This window comes from Gigantopelta aegis, chromosome 9 (genome assembly GCF_016097555.1).
Source record: "Gigantopelta aegis isolate Gae_Host chromosome 9, Gae_host_genome, whole genome shotgun sequence".
NCBI lineage: Eukaryota > Metazoa > Mollusca > Gastropoda > Neomphalida > Peltospiridae > Gigantopelta > Gigantopelta aegis.
The window spans coordinates 56145065-56162020 of NC_054707.1; the positions used below are offsets into that span (position 1 = coordinate 56145065).

The 16956-nt window shown below is 36.2% G+C and overlaps 1 protein-coding gene across 1 annotated transcript in view; it reads left to right on the top strand.

Annotated features, from left to right (window-relative positions):
* Positions 1 to 11132, top strand: part of LOC121381855 (ecdysone-induced protein 78C-like) — a 51984-nt gene extending 40852 nt beyond the window's left edge. The window contains exons 4-9 of the mRNA XM_041511227.1: positions 799 to 940; positions 2410 to 2618; positions 3069 to 3213; positions 4047 to 4210; positions 5307 to 5412; positions 10204 to 11132. Coding sequence (XP_041367161.1) covers positions 799 to 940; positions 2410 to 2618; positions 3069 to 3213; positions 4047 to 4210; positions 5307 to 5412; positions 10204 to 10472 — 1035 coding nt within the window. The 3' untranslated portion in view covers positions 10473 to 11132. The remainder of the gene's footprint in view (positions 1 to 798; positions 941 to 2409; positions 2619 to 3068; positions 3214 to 4046; positions 4211 to 5306; positions 5413 to 10203) is intronic.
* The last annotated feature ends 5824 nt before the right edge of the window (positions 11133 to 16956 follow it).

Genomic DNA, 16956 nt, shown 5'->3' on the forward strand with positions numbered 1-16956 from the left:
ATGAGCTTGTGTGTTGTATTGATTTTATGAAACAAGTGTCAGTATTTTTGTATTGCCCGAGCGAAAGCGAGGGTAATACATGAATCCTGACACGAGTTTCGTAGAATCAGTACGACTTGCACGTGAGTGTAATAATTTCTTTATTATCCATATTATTATTGTTGTTTTATTTATGAATAGCAAGACTCAACTCAAAATGTTTCAGCCACAACTTACAAGGAGACGACGAAATGATGTCATATTTCAAATGCACAGTCTGAGCTAGAACTGGAGAAGCAACGTCATGTTGTGACGTTGCTTCCCAAAATTATGTCATTACACTTGTTATTACGTGTGCTTCATATGATTATTATTAACTCGGTTATATTGAACCATATGGATAATAATATAGTATGAAGAGGTTAGACAGCTTTAATAGGTTAGACTTGCTCTCAGTCTGCCCCAAGTTCAGCGAGCTAATGTTAGAAAACTATTTGATTGGTTCCTGACATGGCTATTTGGTTTACCGTGAAGCGCATAAACCAGTCTAGTGGATGTTTTTCTACATGGTCTGGCTGAACTCGGCCCAGGACTCTGAAAATTACATCCACTCATTGCTCACACAAATCAATTTTGTGTCACCTATTTTTCATTCATGAATGCATTTCATTCATTAACACATGGACATAATGGGTTATAATGCAAATTTTCAGTTTTCAGTATCTAATAAGTAGGCCACTGTACCTTGTATACCTGTGTATCACAGACGAGTACATGGATTTCCAGTGTTTTACAAGTATTCATTTCTGTCTCTTTCAGGGATTTTTTCGTCGCAGCATCCAGAAGCAAATTGAGTATCGGTGTTTGCGAGACGGAAAGTGCATGGTGATTCGATTGAACCGGAACCGTTGTCAGTACTGTCGCTTCAAGAAGTGTTTGGCCGTCGGCATGTCACGTGACTGTAAGTCCGAGCGAAATGTAATAACTTGATTTGGTTTGGTTGTGGGCATGACGTGAGACAATAAGTGTGAGATAATAAGATTCCACCGTATGTGGGATTAAAAAAAAGTAAATCAGAGATGGTGGAAATTTGTTCCAGTGACGAGACTTTCCTTTCTTGTTCAAGTTAGCTCCCCTTGTTGTCAAAATGACCATGTGGGATAAACATAAGCTAGTTCTACATATATTTTGAATATCTATATATGCAGGTATGAGAGAAAAATACAGTGACTTGGTTTAGCTGTGAGCTGTTAACAGCTCTGTGAGGATATAGATGTGTTTGAAAATGCAGACTTTGCAGTGAAAAAAATTGAGGGGATTGATTAATTGTTTGGGATCCTAACATAAAACATGAGTAGCCATTTAAAATATTTCTGTATTAACCAATGACAGGGTTTCTGCCAGAGGGTAAAACGATTATAATGTCATACCCAAATATTTTGGCAGATTATATTATTTTAAGTTAACTTTTTGACAAAATTAATTACTCTTATCATTACTGTATGCTTTTCTTAACCCTAACCCTAAACTTAACCCATTTTCTTTCTGGGGAGACCCCCAATACCCTCTGTTGACTGTGGTTGCATTCAGTTCCATAGCGCCATACCCGAAATTGTATTTCTGGCAGAAACACTGATTGATATTTAATCCTTTTGAAATAAATGACCCCCACTCACCAAAACACCCAAACCAACAACAAAAAACCCCCAAAACCCCAAGGGGAGCTAAAAATACTTTCCTTGAATGATGGACAGAGTGATGGCTCCCCTATGGTCTGAAAATGTTGTTAATGACTGAGCTGTTTTGTTTTAGCTGTGAGGTACGGCCATGTTATAAAATGTTGTTAATGACCGAATTGTTTTGTTTTAGCTGTGAGGTACGGCCATGTTATAAAATGTTGTTAATGACCGAATTGTTTTGTTTTAGCTGTGAGGTACGGCCATGTTATAAAATGTTGTTAATGACCGAATTGTTTTGTTTTAGCTGTGAGGTACGGCCATGTTATAAAATGTTGTTAATGACCGAATTGTTTTGTTTTAGCTGTGAGGTACGGCCATGTTATAAAATGTTGTGAATGACTGAATTGTTTTGTTTTAGCTGTGGACGGCCATGTTATAAAATGTTGTGAATGACTGAATTGTTTTGTTTTAGCTGTGTACGGCCATGTTATAAAATGTTGTTAATGACTGAGCTGTTTTGTTTTAGCTGTGAGGTACGGCCATGTTATAAAATGTTGTTAATGACCGAATTGTTTTGTTTTAGCTGTGTACGGCCATGTTATAAAATGTTGTTAATGATTGAATTGTTTTGTTTTAGCTGTGAGGTACGGCCATGTTATAAAATGTTGTTAATGATTGAATTGTTTTGTTTTAGCTGTGAGGTACGGCCATGTTATAAAATGTTGTGAATGACTGAATTGTTTTGTTTTAGCTGTGAGGTACGGACGTGTTCCGAAGCGGTGTAAAAGCCAGGATGATTCTCGCGTGAGCTCGACGGACTCGAGCCAGGAACAGACAGCGCTGGAGAGCAAACAACTCGCCATTTACGACGTCATCCTCAGCGTGTCGCAGGCTCACCACACACACTGTGCTGTCACTGAGGACAAGGTCAAGGTCATTCAGAGAAAGCCTGCAACACTGGTAAGTTTTTGAGAGCAGTTCAGGACGGCCTTGTCACCTATGTCTCAAGATAGAAAAATCAACAACTTTGAACTAGAAGGAGAGCGGGGAGAGAGAGGGAGGGAAAGGGGTGGAGTGGCGTGTGCAGGTATTTATGCAGGGGTGGGTCAGCGAAGTTTCTAGGGGGTTGAGTCACGCTCCACCGGAAAATACATTAAAACAAAAAGAAAAATATGCTTGAACAGAAGGGGATTTGGGCCCCCCCCCCCCCCCCCCCCTCGGGATATGCTGGAGAATCCTTCAAACCAGACAGAGGGAGAAAATGTGAGTAGGCCATTGATTATAGACAGAGACATACAGAGTCGGTAAATTTTTGGCTTTAATGAACATACATAACTTACTAAGTTCAGTTCCAAAAGAATGAATGTGTTGCAATAGATTATGAACTCATTTCATGTGAATCACTTTCAGATGCAGAAAATCCGGATTCCTGACGGAGCGACACAGTTTTCCAATGAAGAGCTGGAGCGACAGCGTCTGTTGATGTGGCAGCAACTTTCTGATCTTGTTACTCCAGCCATTCAGAGTGTCGTGGAGTTCGCCAAACGAGTACCAGGTTTGTTTTTACCCTTGTTATTTCTGCCATTCAGAGTGTTGTGGAGTTTGTCAAATTGGTACCAGGTTTGTTTTCACCTTGTTATTTCTGCCAGTTTGCCAAACAAGTACCAGGTTTGTTTTCACCCTTGTTATTTCTGCCATTCAGAGTGTCGTGCAGTTTGCCAAACAAGTTCCTTGTGTGTTTTCACCCCTGTTATGTCTGTCATTTAGAGTGTCGTGGAGTTCGTAAAATGGGTACCAGGTTTGTTATCACCCTTGTTATTTCTGCCATTTAGAGTGTCATGGAGTTTGCCAAATGAGTACCGTATCAGGTTTGTTTTCACCCGTGTTATTTTAGAAGGACATTGAGTTTGCTAAAGGTATACCAGTTTTAATTTCACACGTTATTTTTGCCATTCACAAAGTCATTGAAAATGCTAAAAAAGTAACGTTTGTTTTCACTCTTGTTATTTCTAGCATTCAGAAAGTTATTAAGTTCGCTAAAAAGAGTACCAGGTTTACTTTAGCCCTTGTTATATCTGCCATTCAGAGCATTTTGGAGTTCACTAAAACAGTACTATGTTTTTTGACCCTTGTTATTTCTGCCACTTTGAAAGTCGGCCAGTTAACTAGAGGCATGTCCAGGATGCCAAGCTCTCGTGATCTCTCACTAGACTTGTTTTTCTTACTAAACATTCAATAAATATGATAAGATAGTATAGAAAGATAGTAAATCAAATGGATGCAGTATGCTGATGAAGATAATTTTACACAATATGAGTTGATGATTGAAGTGAGTATATGCTATGACCTGTTTGCACCAGGTTTTATTACCACAGTTGTTGTTTTCAGGGTTTTCCGACCTATCTCAGGATGATCAACTCATTTTAATAAAGTCTGGATTCTTCGAGATCTGGCTAACACGAATGTCTCGCATGTTCAACAAGAGTGAGAATGTTGTCACGTTTGACGAAGGAAGTCTTATACTGAAGGATGAACTCGCCGTTGTTTACTCTGTAAGTATGTTAGCGTTACAGTTGCAGGGCTCGAACTTAACGACGGCACTGACGGCGTTGAGATATAATTTGCCGTGGGTCGGAAGCATCATTGGCAGCAATTATTTGCCGCTGGATAAAAATTACGTCTGTCGGCAAAACTCCTCAACAACAGCAAAATTAATATATCTGGTGTACATTATCTGTCAGTATTTAACATTTGTACATTTGAAATATGTCTACATGCAACAAAATAACCATTCAGTCATATTTATTTGCTGAAAAAGTTACCGATTAAAAAATTACCAGAGGCAAGCTCAAAATTGCTGTCGGGGAGGTCGTTTTACATACGGCAATTAAAAAAATAAATGCTGTGGGTGGTAAATTCTTAAGTTCAGGCCATGATGTGGGTGGGGGAACGTCAGATCACAGTAGTTTAGCCTTCAGTACAGTAGTACAGGCAAAGGCAGATTTGGAGGACGGTACCTGCTTACAGTACTGTAATCTGAAAACAGTAGCATTGACAGTCACAAATGGTAAAAAGTAAAAAAAAGTCATAATCTAAACCATTGTATCATCTCAAAATGAACTTTTAATTATTTTAATGTATTTTGTAGCCCGAGTTCATCAACCAATTAGTACTTTAATTATTTTAATATATTTGTAGCCTGAGTTCATCAACCAACTAGTACTTTAATTATTTTAATGTATTTGTAGTGTGAATTCATCAACCAACTAGTACTTTAATTATTTTAATGTATTTGTAGTGTGAATTCATCAACCAACTAGTACTTTAATTATTTTAATGTATTTGTAGCCTGAATTCATCAACCAATTAGTACTTTAATTATTTTAATATATTTATAGTGTGAATTCATCAACCAACTAGTACTTTAATTATTTTAATGTATTTGTAGTGTGAATTCATCAACCAACTAGTACTTTAATTATTTTAATGTATTTGTAGCCTGAATTCATCAACCAATTAGTACTTTAATTATTTTAATGTATTTGTAGTGTGAATTCATCAACCAACTAGTACTTTAATTATTTTAATGTATTTATAACCTGAATTTAACAACTGACTAGTACTTTAATTATTTTAATGTATTTGTAGCCTGAGTTCATCGTTGCAATGTTTGATGTGGCAGCCAGCTTTAACCTTCTTTGTCTCAATGACACTGAAATTGGACTCTTCACTGGAATTGTTTTGTGTTCTGCAGGTAAACTAAGAGTAAAAGTTATTCAAGGGTTAATACGCTAAGTAGTGGGTAACTTGATCATTAGTGTTTAGCTGTTAGAAGGTTAACGTGATCACTAGTGTTTAGCTGTTCCTTTACATTGATCATTATCGTTTAGTTAGCTGATCACTGCAGGGGACAATATTTCAAAAGCTTAGGTAACCGGAAGTCCATTCGCGTGCGTTTTACTTAGGTAACTGATTTTTCGGTTGTGTAAATATAGTTCTTGTATAAGCCTACCTAATCCTAAAACATTTGAACTACGGTTCTGTGCTACATTGATCATGATGGTTCAGATGTATTTAAAAACAAACTGATTTTCACTTTCATTACTGATCTATGGTACTTTTAATGTCAGAATGTAATTGTTCACCACATAACCGATGGGCGGTTCTTTTGATTTTAAAGTTGCGTAACTGATACGCGAACAGAACAACGGTTCTCGTGAAATATTGTGCCATGTCACTGGTTAATAGGCTCAGTGTGTTCAGGTGTGTGAGGATTAACTATCACTATTGTTTAGACTTTAAAGGGTTAACTATCACTGTTAGATGTTAGGCCTAACTGTCATTATTGTTTAGCTGGCTTACCAAGCAGTATTGTTTATCTGTTAAAGGGTTAACAAGAGTTTAGCTTTTAAAGAGTAACTGTCACTATTATTTAGCTGTTGAAGAGTTAATTATGATATATTGTTTAGCTGTTAAAGACCAAACACTATTGTTTAGCTGCTAAATGGGTAACCATCGGTAGAGTTTAGTTGTTGAAGGGTTAACTATCATTCTTGTTTACCTGGTGAAGATTTACCAGTGATTATTGTTCAGTTGTGAAAGGGTTAATTATGATATACCTATATTATTATTGTTTAGCTGTTAAATGGGTAACCATTGCTAGTGTTTAGCTGTTAAAGGGTTAACTATCATTTTTGTTTAGCTGTTGAAGGATTAACTAGTCCATCAGGATGTGCACATCAGATTTTTTTTTTTACTTGCCATGTCAGCACTCCGACTGCAGTTTTTGACTAGCCCAAATTATTTTTGTTTTTAAAGTGTTGTACTTGGTATAGATCAATTTCACTGGGAATATGCAATTTGGTTCTAAAGTATATCAACGTTTATAAAGAGGTAATTGTTATACAACAGGCCTTCTAGATTATGGTAGCCCCTCTCCCATAGCTAGTGATATTCAATGTTGGGCTAGTAAATAACTACCATTGCCATGCCTGATGGCTAATGAATTATTTTTGGTCAAACACTGCATTTAAGTCTATTTTGTAAATATGAATAACCTGCCCCTTCCTCCCCTCAAATCTAAGGCTTTTTAAGCTCTGTCTCCTTTTTTAGATGACATATCCAATTATTCCAATTAGTAAAATTGTATTTACTTAAAGCAGGACTAGTGACTTTTTAATCATTGCTATTAAATGTTTTTAATCACTGATCCCATGGCTAGTGGATTTTTATAACAATTCTAGAAGCCCTTTACAAATAGCTAGCTTTTTTTTATTATTATTTCTACCCTGAATTGGCTGTAATGTAGCAAAGTTTCCTGCGCGATCGTCAACAACTGTCGCCCAAAAACACGGCAAACTGCACGATAAATACTTTGAAAACCTGTTTTTATTACTTTTTATTATTATTATTTCTACCCTAAATTGGCTGTAATGTAGCAAAGTTTCCTGCGCGATCGTCAACAACTGTCGCCCAAAAAACACGGCAAACTGCATGATAAATACTTTGAAAACCTGTTTTTATTACTTTTTATTATTATTATTTCTACCCTAAATTGGCTGTAATGTAGCAAAGTTTCCTGCGCGATCGTCAACAACTGTCGCCCAAAAAACACGGCAAACTGCACGATAAATACTTTGAAAACCTGTTTTTATTACTTTTTATTATTATTTCTACCCTAAATTGGCTGTAATGTAGCAAAGTTTCCTGCGCGATCGTCAACAACTGTCGCCCAAAAAACACGGCAAACTGCATGATAAATACTTTGAAAACCTGTTTTTATTACTTTTTATTATTATTATTTCTACCCTAAATTGGCTGTAATGTAGCAAAGTTTCCTGCGCGATCGTCAACAACTGTCGCCCAAAAAACACGGCAAACTGCATGATAAATACTTTGAAAACCTGTTTTTATTACTTTTTATTATTATTATTTCTACCCTAAATTGGCTGTAATGTAGCAAAGTTTCCTGCGCGATCGTCAACAACTGTCGCCCAAAAAACACGGCAAACTGCACGATAAATACTTTGAAAACCTGTTTTTATTACTTTTTATTATTATTTCTACCCTAAATTGGCTGTAATGTAGCAAAGTTTCCTGCGCGATCGTCAACAACTGTCGCCCAAAAAACACGGCAAACTGCATGATAAATACTTTGAAAACCTGTTTTTATTACTTTTTATTATTATTATTTCTACCCTAAATTGGCTGTAATGTAGCAAAGTTTCCTGCGCGATCGTCAACAACTGTCGCCCAAAAAACACGGCAAACTGCACGATAAATACTTTGAAAACCTGTTTTTATTACTTTTTATTATTATTTCTACCCTAAATTGGCTGTAATGTAGCAAAGTTTCCTGCGCGATCGTCAACAACTGTCGCCCAAAAAACACGGCAAACTGCATGATAAATACTTTGAAAACCTGTTTTTATTACTTTTTATTATTATTATTTCTACCCTAAATTGGCTGTAATGTAGCAAAGTTTCCTGCGCGATCGTCAACAACTGTCGCCCAAAAAACACGGCAAACTGCATGATAAATACTTTGAAAACCTGTTTTTATTACTTTTTATTATTATTATTTCTACCCTAAATTGGCTGTAATGTAGCAAAGTTTCATGCGCGATCGTCAACAACTGTCGCCCAAAAAACACGGCAAACTGCACGATAAATACTTTGAAAACCTGTTTTTATTACTTTTTATTATTATTTCTACCCTAAATTGGCTGTAATGTAGCAAAGTTTCCTGCGCGATCGTCAACAACTGTCGCCCAAAAAACACGGCAAACTGCATGATAAATACTTTGAAAACCTGTTTTTATTACTTTTTATTATTATTATTTCTACCCTAAATTGGCTGTAATGTAGCAAAGTTTCCTGCGCGATCGTCAACAACTGTCGCCCAAAAAAACACGGCAAACTGCACGATAAATACTTTGAAAACCTGTTTTTATTACTTTTTATTATTATTTCTACCCTAATTGGCTGTAATGTAGCAAAGTTTCCTGCGCGATCGTCAACAACTGTCGCCCCAAAAACACGGCAAACTGCATGATAAATACTTTGAAAACCTGTTTTTATTACTTTTTATTATTATTATTTCTACCCTAAATTGGCTGTAATGTAGCAAAGTTTCCTGCGCGATCGTCAACAACTGTCGCCCAAAAAACACGGCAAACTGCATGATAAATACTTTGAAAACCTGTTTTTATTACTTTTTATTATTATTATTTCTACCCTAAATTGGCTGTAATGTAGCAAAGTTTCCTGCGGGATCGTCAACAACTGTCGCCCAAAAAACACGGCAAACTGCACGATAAATACTTTGAAAACCTGTTTTTATTACTTTTTATTATTATTTCTACCCTAAATTGGCTGTAATGTAGCAAAGTTTCCTGCGCGATCGTCAACAACTGTCGCCCAAAAAACACGGCAAACTGCACGATAAATACTTTGAAAACCTGTTTTTATTACTTTTTATTATTATTTCTACCCTAAATTGGCTGTAATGTAGCAAAGTTTCCTGCGCGATCGTCAACAACTGTCGCTAAAAAAACACGGCAAACTGCACGATAAATACTTTGAAAACCTGTTTTTATTACTTTTTATTATTATTTCTACCCTAAATTGGCTGTAATGTAGCAAAGTTTCCTGCGCGATCGTCAACAACTGTCGCCCAAAAAACACGGCAAACTGCACGATAAATACTTTGAAAACCTGTTTTTATTACTTTTTATTATTATTTCTACCCTAAATTGGCTGTAATGTAGCAAAGTTTCCTGCGCGATCGTCAACAACTGTCGCCCAAAAAACACGGCAAACTGCACGATAAATACTTTGAAAACCTGTTTTTATTACTTTTTATTATTATTATTTTTAAAAATCAAATTACTGTCTTACAAACAATTACAACACCACATGTTCAAACAATGTAAACATACGGACACAATGGGTACGCTACTTGGGCAATTTTAAAAATCAAAATAGGCCTAATCGAAATTCCAACACTTACAGTAGTAGTGCAAACACAATTATGCAATGCTCTAAAAACAATGATGGAGCTATTTTTAACAACCACACAGGACTTTTGTTTCAATTTTGCTTGATTGATTTGATTTTAATAATAGTTCCCAATGGATTGTAATCACCCATTCAAGCACTCCCGATGTAGCTGCATAATAGTAAACGAAATTGGCCGAGATGTTCCAACTACTTTTTATTTTAATACACTGGTTGGCTTCCAAATGTCCCTAGAAAACATGTATTGGTTTGGCTGCATATTATACATACTGGAGAACCAGTCAGTTGAATTAAAATCAAAATGTTTTGGTTGTTTTTTAAAAAATACATTTTTGATGTTACGAAATAATACACTGTAAGAAATGAGTGAAATGTTGGTCGCAAGGCGGGATAATGTTAATAATGATAATGTTTTGACTTGCCCGGCATTGATTTCACTTGCCTGAGGCGACCGGGCAACCATAAAATGCACATCCTGGTCCACGTGCTGTTGCAGGATTAACTAATCTATAATTGTGTCTTGCAGACCGCCACGCGCTGTCAGACACGAAGTCCGTGGAGAAGATTCAGGACAAGCTGATTGAGGCGCTGAAGCTGCAGGTGAGCCGGAACCACTCGACGGAGGAGAACCTGTTCGCCACGATCATCATGAAGCTGCCCGAGCTGCGCACCCTCGGAACGCAGCATAATGAACTGCTCAAGTGGTATCGCCAGCAGTGGGGTCAGGTGACTCTCCCTCCACTGTTCGCTGAAATCTTCGATATACCAAAATGCGAGGAAGAAACTCAGGGATGAGGCAGCTAGTCATAATTAGCATCATTGTAGAAACCATAGCAACAGGGAAATAACTCTAGTAGTCTTCAGGTTTTTTTTTTTTTTGTGTTTTTTTGTACAGGGAGACAACTGGTTTGTCTCTCTTGTGGAAGATGTAGAAGCTAAATGTTTCCTTCTTACCATCAGAAAACTGTTCAGGGATGTATTTATTTTTTACTATGTTCACTTTTTAAATGGACTTGACTGAATGGTTGTGTTTCTTATTGTTGACATTTCTCTGGTGCTTCAACTATTCACCTTCTTACCCCAAGACCAAGTGTTCTTTGTTTATACCAAGTGTTGTAGATGCATTATTGACATACTTTTAAAAAACACTTTGTTTTGGCTTTGTTAATATCCTTTTATATTTTAAACATTTTACCTTGCCTCACCTAGAGTGGTTAGTTAAAATTTATAAAAATGAAATTACAGATGGGATAATTATAGGATTTTAAACAAACTTCCATTTCGTATCATGTTTATGCCCCAAGTAAAATGATTTTCAGTTGTTACAAGCTTTAGTGTGTGACAATACAAATTATTTTATGAGGGACATAAATATGATACAAAATGGTAGCGACTTTAATATCCTATTATTACCCATAATTGATCTTAATTTATATCACTCATCTTGTTTTGTTGATGTTCCTGTACAGTTGTAGTGCACCAATCAATGACGTCATCATGTGATGTTGAAGTGTTACGTCCCACTTGGCGTTCTAGTGGGATGTATCACTTTAATATGTACTAAGATATTTTTAATCATATGGGTAGTAAAATATTTTATTTTTTAAGTATTTCACTTAGCTTCACCAACCTAGAGTGAGGTTTTTTTTACAAGTTTTAAAATGAATTTACACATAAGGTAATCAGTGTTATGATTGGTCATGGGGTAACAAGTTATCCATTTCTCATCATAGTGATTTACACCTGAATGACTCTGCTTTTATACATCTCCACATCTCTTTTGTAAACACTAACTACCTCCTATCATCTATTCTAGATATTCCTCACACCATCCCCCCTGCACAATTTATTATCAACATAATACTTGTCTTCCTAGTCCATCCACAGCCCCTAACATTTACTTCAAATCACTGACCCCACCTTGTTCCCATTCTTTAGACCTGATCATTTCCTGCAAACAAAAACATCAACAATCTAATTAAAATTAGCTCCACTATTACATGTGGATCTAACAGCAGCCCGTTGGAGCTCATGTCCAGTTGACCTTTCATTCGACCAATCAAAACCTTACTTGCAAAATCATGCCAGTGATTTGAAAAGAATTTGAAAACATTCGGGATTATGCCGAGGGTATATGAAATGATTAGGGTGAATGACGAATTATGCCGGAAACTAATTGCAATATAAAATTTGTTTCAAGACAAAACAAAAAACTGTGATGGTATAAACATAAAATCTGTTTATACTAGTATACAATCCAGAGTTTATTACTGCACTTTTCCCCCTGTTTTTTCAATGTTGTAATAGACCAACAAGTTCGCCTATTGCATAAATAGTCTCGCCCGATATTTTTAGAATTTGTATGCTCCCGAATAACGCTATAAAAGGCGGAGTGTAATTGGTTGATATTTAAATTGTTATTTATAGATGAAATGTCACCTGGACATGGGAGTCCACGCAATGCTGTTAGATCTACTGGTAGACCCAATAGAGCTAATTTTAACCAGATTGAAACATCAATAGCCCTTTGTTTCACTTCCATGGATCTGTAGCAGTAGCAGTTTTCCGTGGACATTTGTATCTCTCATCATTAACTCTCTTGGCCGACATGTAGCAGTGGCAGTTTTCCATGGACATTTGTATTTCTCATCATTAACTCTCTTAGCCGACATTTCTCCCATCCCAACCAGTGCCCCACGACCTGTATACCAAAGGCTGTGGTATGTGCTGTCTTTTACATTGGCAGACATTTGTAGCTGTTGTCCTCATCTGGATGGCACTATTTTACTTCTGGCAGAATGTCTTACAGTGTAAGTTAACATTAAACCTTTTCATCTGCTGTAATAAAAAGTTAAAACCATGCCTACTTGGTATAACATTGAACACTTTGACCTACTTTTATAGCTAAAAAAAAAAAAAAAAAAAAAAAAGCTAAATATCTATGGTATAACATGGTAGATACTGATACACTTACATATAAAATTATTTTAAAATAATTAGTATCAACGCTGAATATTGTAATCTACTGTAATTATTAGTAATCACTCGGTATTAACACTGAGTGCTCTGATCTACTGTTATGTTAACATTTAAGAAGAAATCACTTGGTATTAACGTTGGATGCTCTGATGTACTGTACTGTTATTATTGTTTGTGTTGTGTCTTCAGGGACAAAACCAAGGAGTCCAATAGAACCCTCAGGGATTCATGCAGCATTTCCTCTAAAACCTTTGTCTGTATGTCTGTCTGTCTGTCTGTGTAGCCAGTGTTTAAACATGTAAGTAGGAATAACAACACCCGTAGGATTGTGCTCTTCCCTAGACCAGCTTGATGTTTGAGTGCGTGGTTCTCGGTTGCCCGTCTATTCAGTTGTTGTCACAACATACCACAGGACTTAGTAGAACAAAGAAGTAAAGTGCAATATGGTCTTAGTAGATTTACCTGGGTATCTCAGAGTTGTATTTATTAATTTTGGGATCACAGCTGTGAAATAAATTAAAATTTGGTAGCAGTAATTAGGAAGGGTTTGGTTAATTGAGAAAGTGATAGGGGATATTGCGAATATTAAGGGGTAAAATGAAAGAAGTATGGGTAGTGTGAAAGAAGTAGGAAATAAGGTGCTCATAGGGTATGAAGGGTTCAGTTGTTCAAACGAATCCCCCCAAAATTATTAGAATCATTTAAATTTGTTCCATTTTAAGGTCTAAGGTTCGCATACTACCCATGAAATTACACCCAACTGTGAAATAATCTAATGCTACACACACATATACATATGGGTCAAAGAAGACCCTACATAGAGGGGTGAACACTAAAAACAATTCTGCCAAAATTGCAGACTCCCTATTTCAGGATGCACCCTATGGGCATGAGTAATATGGAAGAGTTAGAGATGATTGGGAACAGTTGAAGGTTGTGGTTTGGCAGGTGGACTATGGGTCTCTGAGTATGTGTAGAGACAATGAGCTCTTTAGCCAGCTGTAATGGGATGTGGGTTGATTCTCTTATATTCAGTTTATTCACTAAAACCATAACAGGCTCTGTCATGGTTTTGTAAAATACCTCACTGTGGGATTGGAATAACGCAAGTGGATGAGGCGCAGTGTTTGAAATTAGCACTTATCCCTTTGTCCTGACAAGTGCAAATCTGCTTGGACAAGCACAATGTACCTCAATGGACAAGTAAAAAATTATAATGCTGTTTGATTTTGAGCAATCAAAAACATTGTCCTTGCTCTTGAATAAAACTGGACAAGTGAAAATGTTGGATGACAAGTAGATTTTCAGATATAACTTGTCTGGTGGACTAGTGGAAAATTCTGCTTATTTCTATCACTGAGCTAAAATAAAAAGAAACTTTCTCACATAACACCATTAGTATGTGGTCAGCTAAAAACTCTTCATATAAAACCATTATTACATATATGTGGTCAGATAAGTACTGTGTGCTGAAAATCGTGTATTTTGGCTCGAGTGATTATGTTACTCTAAAACCTGAATTAAGCGACCACTTGAGCAATCTAAGCAGAAACATCTTGAGAATACTGCTTTCTCAACTCACTGCATATGGACCAGAAAATGTGGCATTTTAAAACGAAGATTCCTCTTGATCAGGTTTTGAGTGTTCAACTTGTAGGCATGTTTCTTTATGATAGATAATTTATAATACATGTATGATGTTAAAATGTTTGAAAAAAAGTGTCTGTTCATGTATGGGTATACTTTTTGACAAATATTGTTGTGGCAGTATTGGTGCGTATATATATATATATGTGTGTTTACACCAGTTTGTGTATATAAGATGATTCAGTGTTCGACATTTACAACTGGGCTTGTACAGGAAAAATAATAGGCCAAATTTACCAAGCCTGTTTTTTTTAAAGTCAAGCGTTTAGGCATTGTAAATGTATGTAGTTACATGCATGTAATCCAAAAAGGCTTTGTAAATTCGGCCCAATAAGTTTCACATGTGGGCATTTGTAGTTAGTTTTCATAAAGCATCTGAACTGAATAATACACTTTGCATTGTTTAGGCCTATATTCAGCCAGCCGTTTTTCGCTAATTTGACTGGTTCCCAAAGTGGTCATTCGGTTTAACGTACAGAGTAAAATATATTATAGCAAGCATCTCTGACAAACTGTTGGCTGAACTTGTCCCTGATCTACACAGAAAATGGTAACAACAGCATTATTGTTTCTCATGACTGTACAGGAAGTGTAAAGTACTAGTTCAGTTCGTCATATGTTGAACCAGGGCTCGCCAGGGTTCACACGAGCGGACGAAGTGAGCCCAAACTTCGCTTTGACCAGCTTGACTTTGCCGTGTCAGTCACCGGAGGACGAAATCTGTGTCGCCTTTTAAAAATAGTGGCCACTTGCATTGTACACAATCACAGATGAATGGTGAAGAACTTGAGGAACACCTATTCATAGACAATAAATAAGTGTTTGAGAGTTTGACGTGACACTGGCGCCACAAACAAAATGCGACAGGCTTGCGGCCAACACCAGTGTCTGGCATTAAAAGTAAGTCTACATGTGCTACTGACTGTTGAAGCGTATAACTTTAATTTTATTGTCTCATTGGTCAACTGAACTCTGGTACTTGTCTCATTGGTCTTTATCCCCTCCTAATCATGGCAGGTGTTTTGGCTGTACCCGTATAAGCATTCTCGTAAAGATTTATTGTTGAGGACCTGGCCTAAATTCAGCCAGCTGTTTATTGCTAAATATTTGCAAACTGTTTTGACTGGTTCCCGCAGTGGTCATTTGGTTTAGTACAGTAAGTTTAGCCAAATTATTTATTAAACTTCAAAAATGGCAGAAAACCAGTTATTTTATAATAAAATGTAGTAGAATTATTTTGCCAAATCAAAATAAAATTTGCCAGTTTGGCGAATTTGGCGACTGCCAGAACTAGCCCTGATAATACCAGGACCTGGCCTAAATTCAGCCATCTGTTTATCGCTAAATATTTGCAAACTGTTTTGACTGGTTCCTGCAGTGGTCATTTAGTTTAATGTGCAGCGTAATACCAAGTCTAGCAAGCATTTGTGACAAACGGCTGGCTGAGCTTACCCCAGACATCTCTCCTTTAAATGTTGTTTTGTGGTGACCTGTAGAAAACTAAACTGGCGCCATTCATATGAGAATGGTCACGTTAAACCAGATGGCCGGCTTATTCAGGTAGGCACTGGAGTACAAATTTGTGTTCGTCTTGTTATCATTTGATTTAAATTTATGTTTTTATATACATTTATTTCATGTTTAAAATATGTTGAGATGTTTCATTCTAAGTGCTAATCTTTTACCTTTGTATTGTTAACACAGGATTCAATGTGTTGAGGGTATATTGTATTGTTAAGAATCGGTGTGCAAAGTCTGCATAAAATCGTATTTAATTTAGTCTGTGTCATTAGTTATTTGAATGAATGTTTCTCATATCTTATTGTACTTTTGGGTCTGCTATTTTAACAAATGACTGTTTTAGCATGATTTCTACAAGTGTTATTAAAAACACTTCTGGTAATCTGTATGATGATACATAAAAAGAGTGTTCATTCAAAACAAAACAAAACAACAATATACATGTATTTATTCTACTGAAAAAAGAGTAGGCCTTGAGCCTTTTTGGAAAGATATTTCCTTAAAAGAGAAACACATTATTTGGACATATTTTTGAAAAAAACCCAATCAAGGCGTAATTAAATAATGATATGTCTTCGCAACAAACACCTTTAAAGCTGATGACACTAGTTTTTGAAGTGTGGACTGTTTTTGTTTTGCATAAAATTAATGTTAAGCTACCTCAAACACTAGGATAACCAAAACACATTGGATTTGCCAGAATTAACAATTTAAACAAAATGTTGTCAAAGATAAAAAGGGTGTAATGGTAAAAAAAAATTGACACCACCTAACAACTAGGGTCTACTGCTTTAATATTAATATTTTGGTTGTGCTAAGATGCAGAATTATACATTTAAAAGTTCTGTATTATGCGATGAATCAGAATTATGTCAATGCAGAATTGTGCTAGAATGCAAAATTATGTTGAAGTGCAGAATTATGCTAAAATACAGAATTATGCGAAAGTGCAAAATATTCAAAAATGTAGAATTATGCGAAAGTGTAGAATTGTGAAAATGTAAAATCACGTGAAAGTACAGAATTATGCTAAAATGCAGAATTATGTGAAAATGTGGAGATAATATTGAACAGTGCTAAAATGCAGAAACCGTATGCTGTATTGTACAGGTTTAAATGTTGTATAATGTAT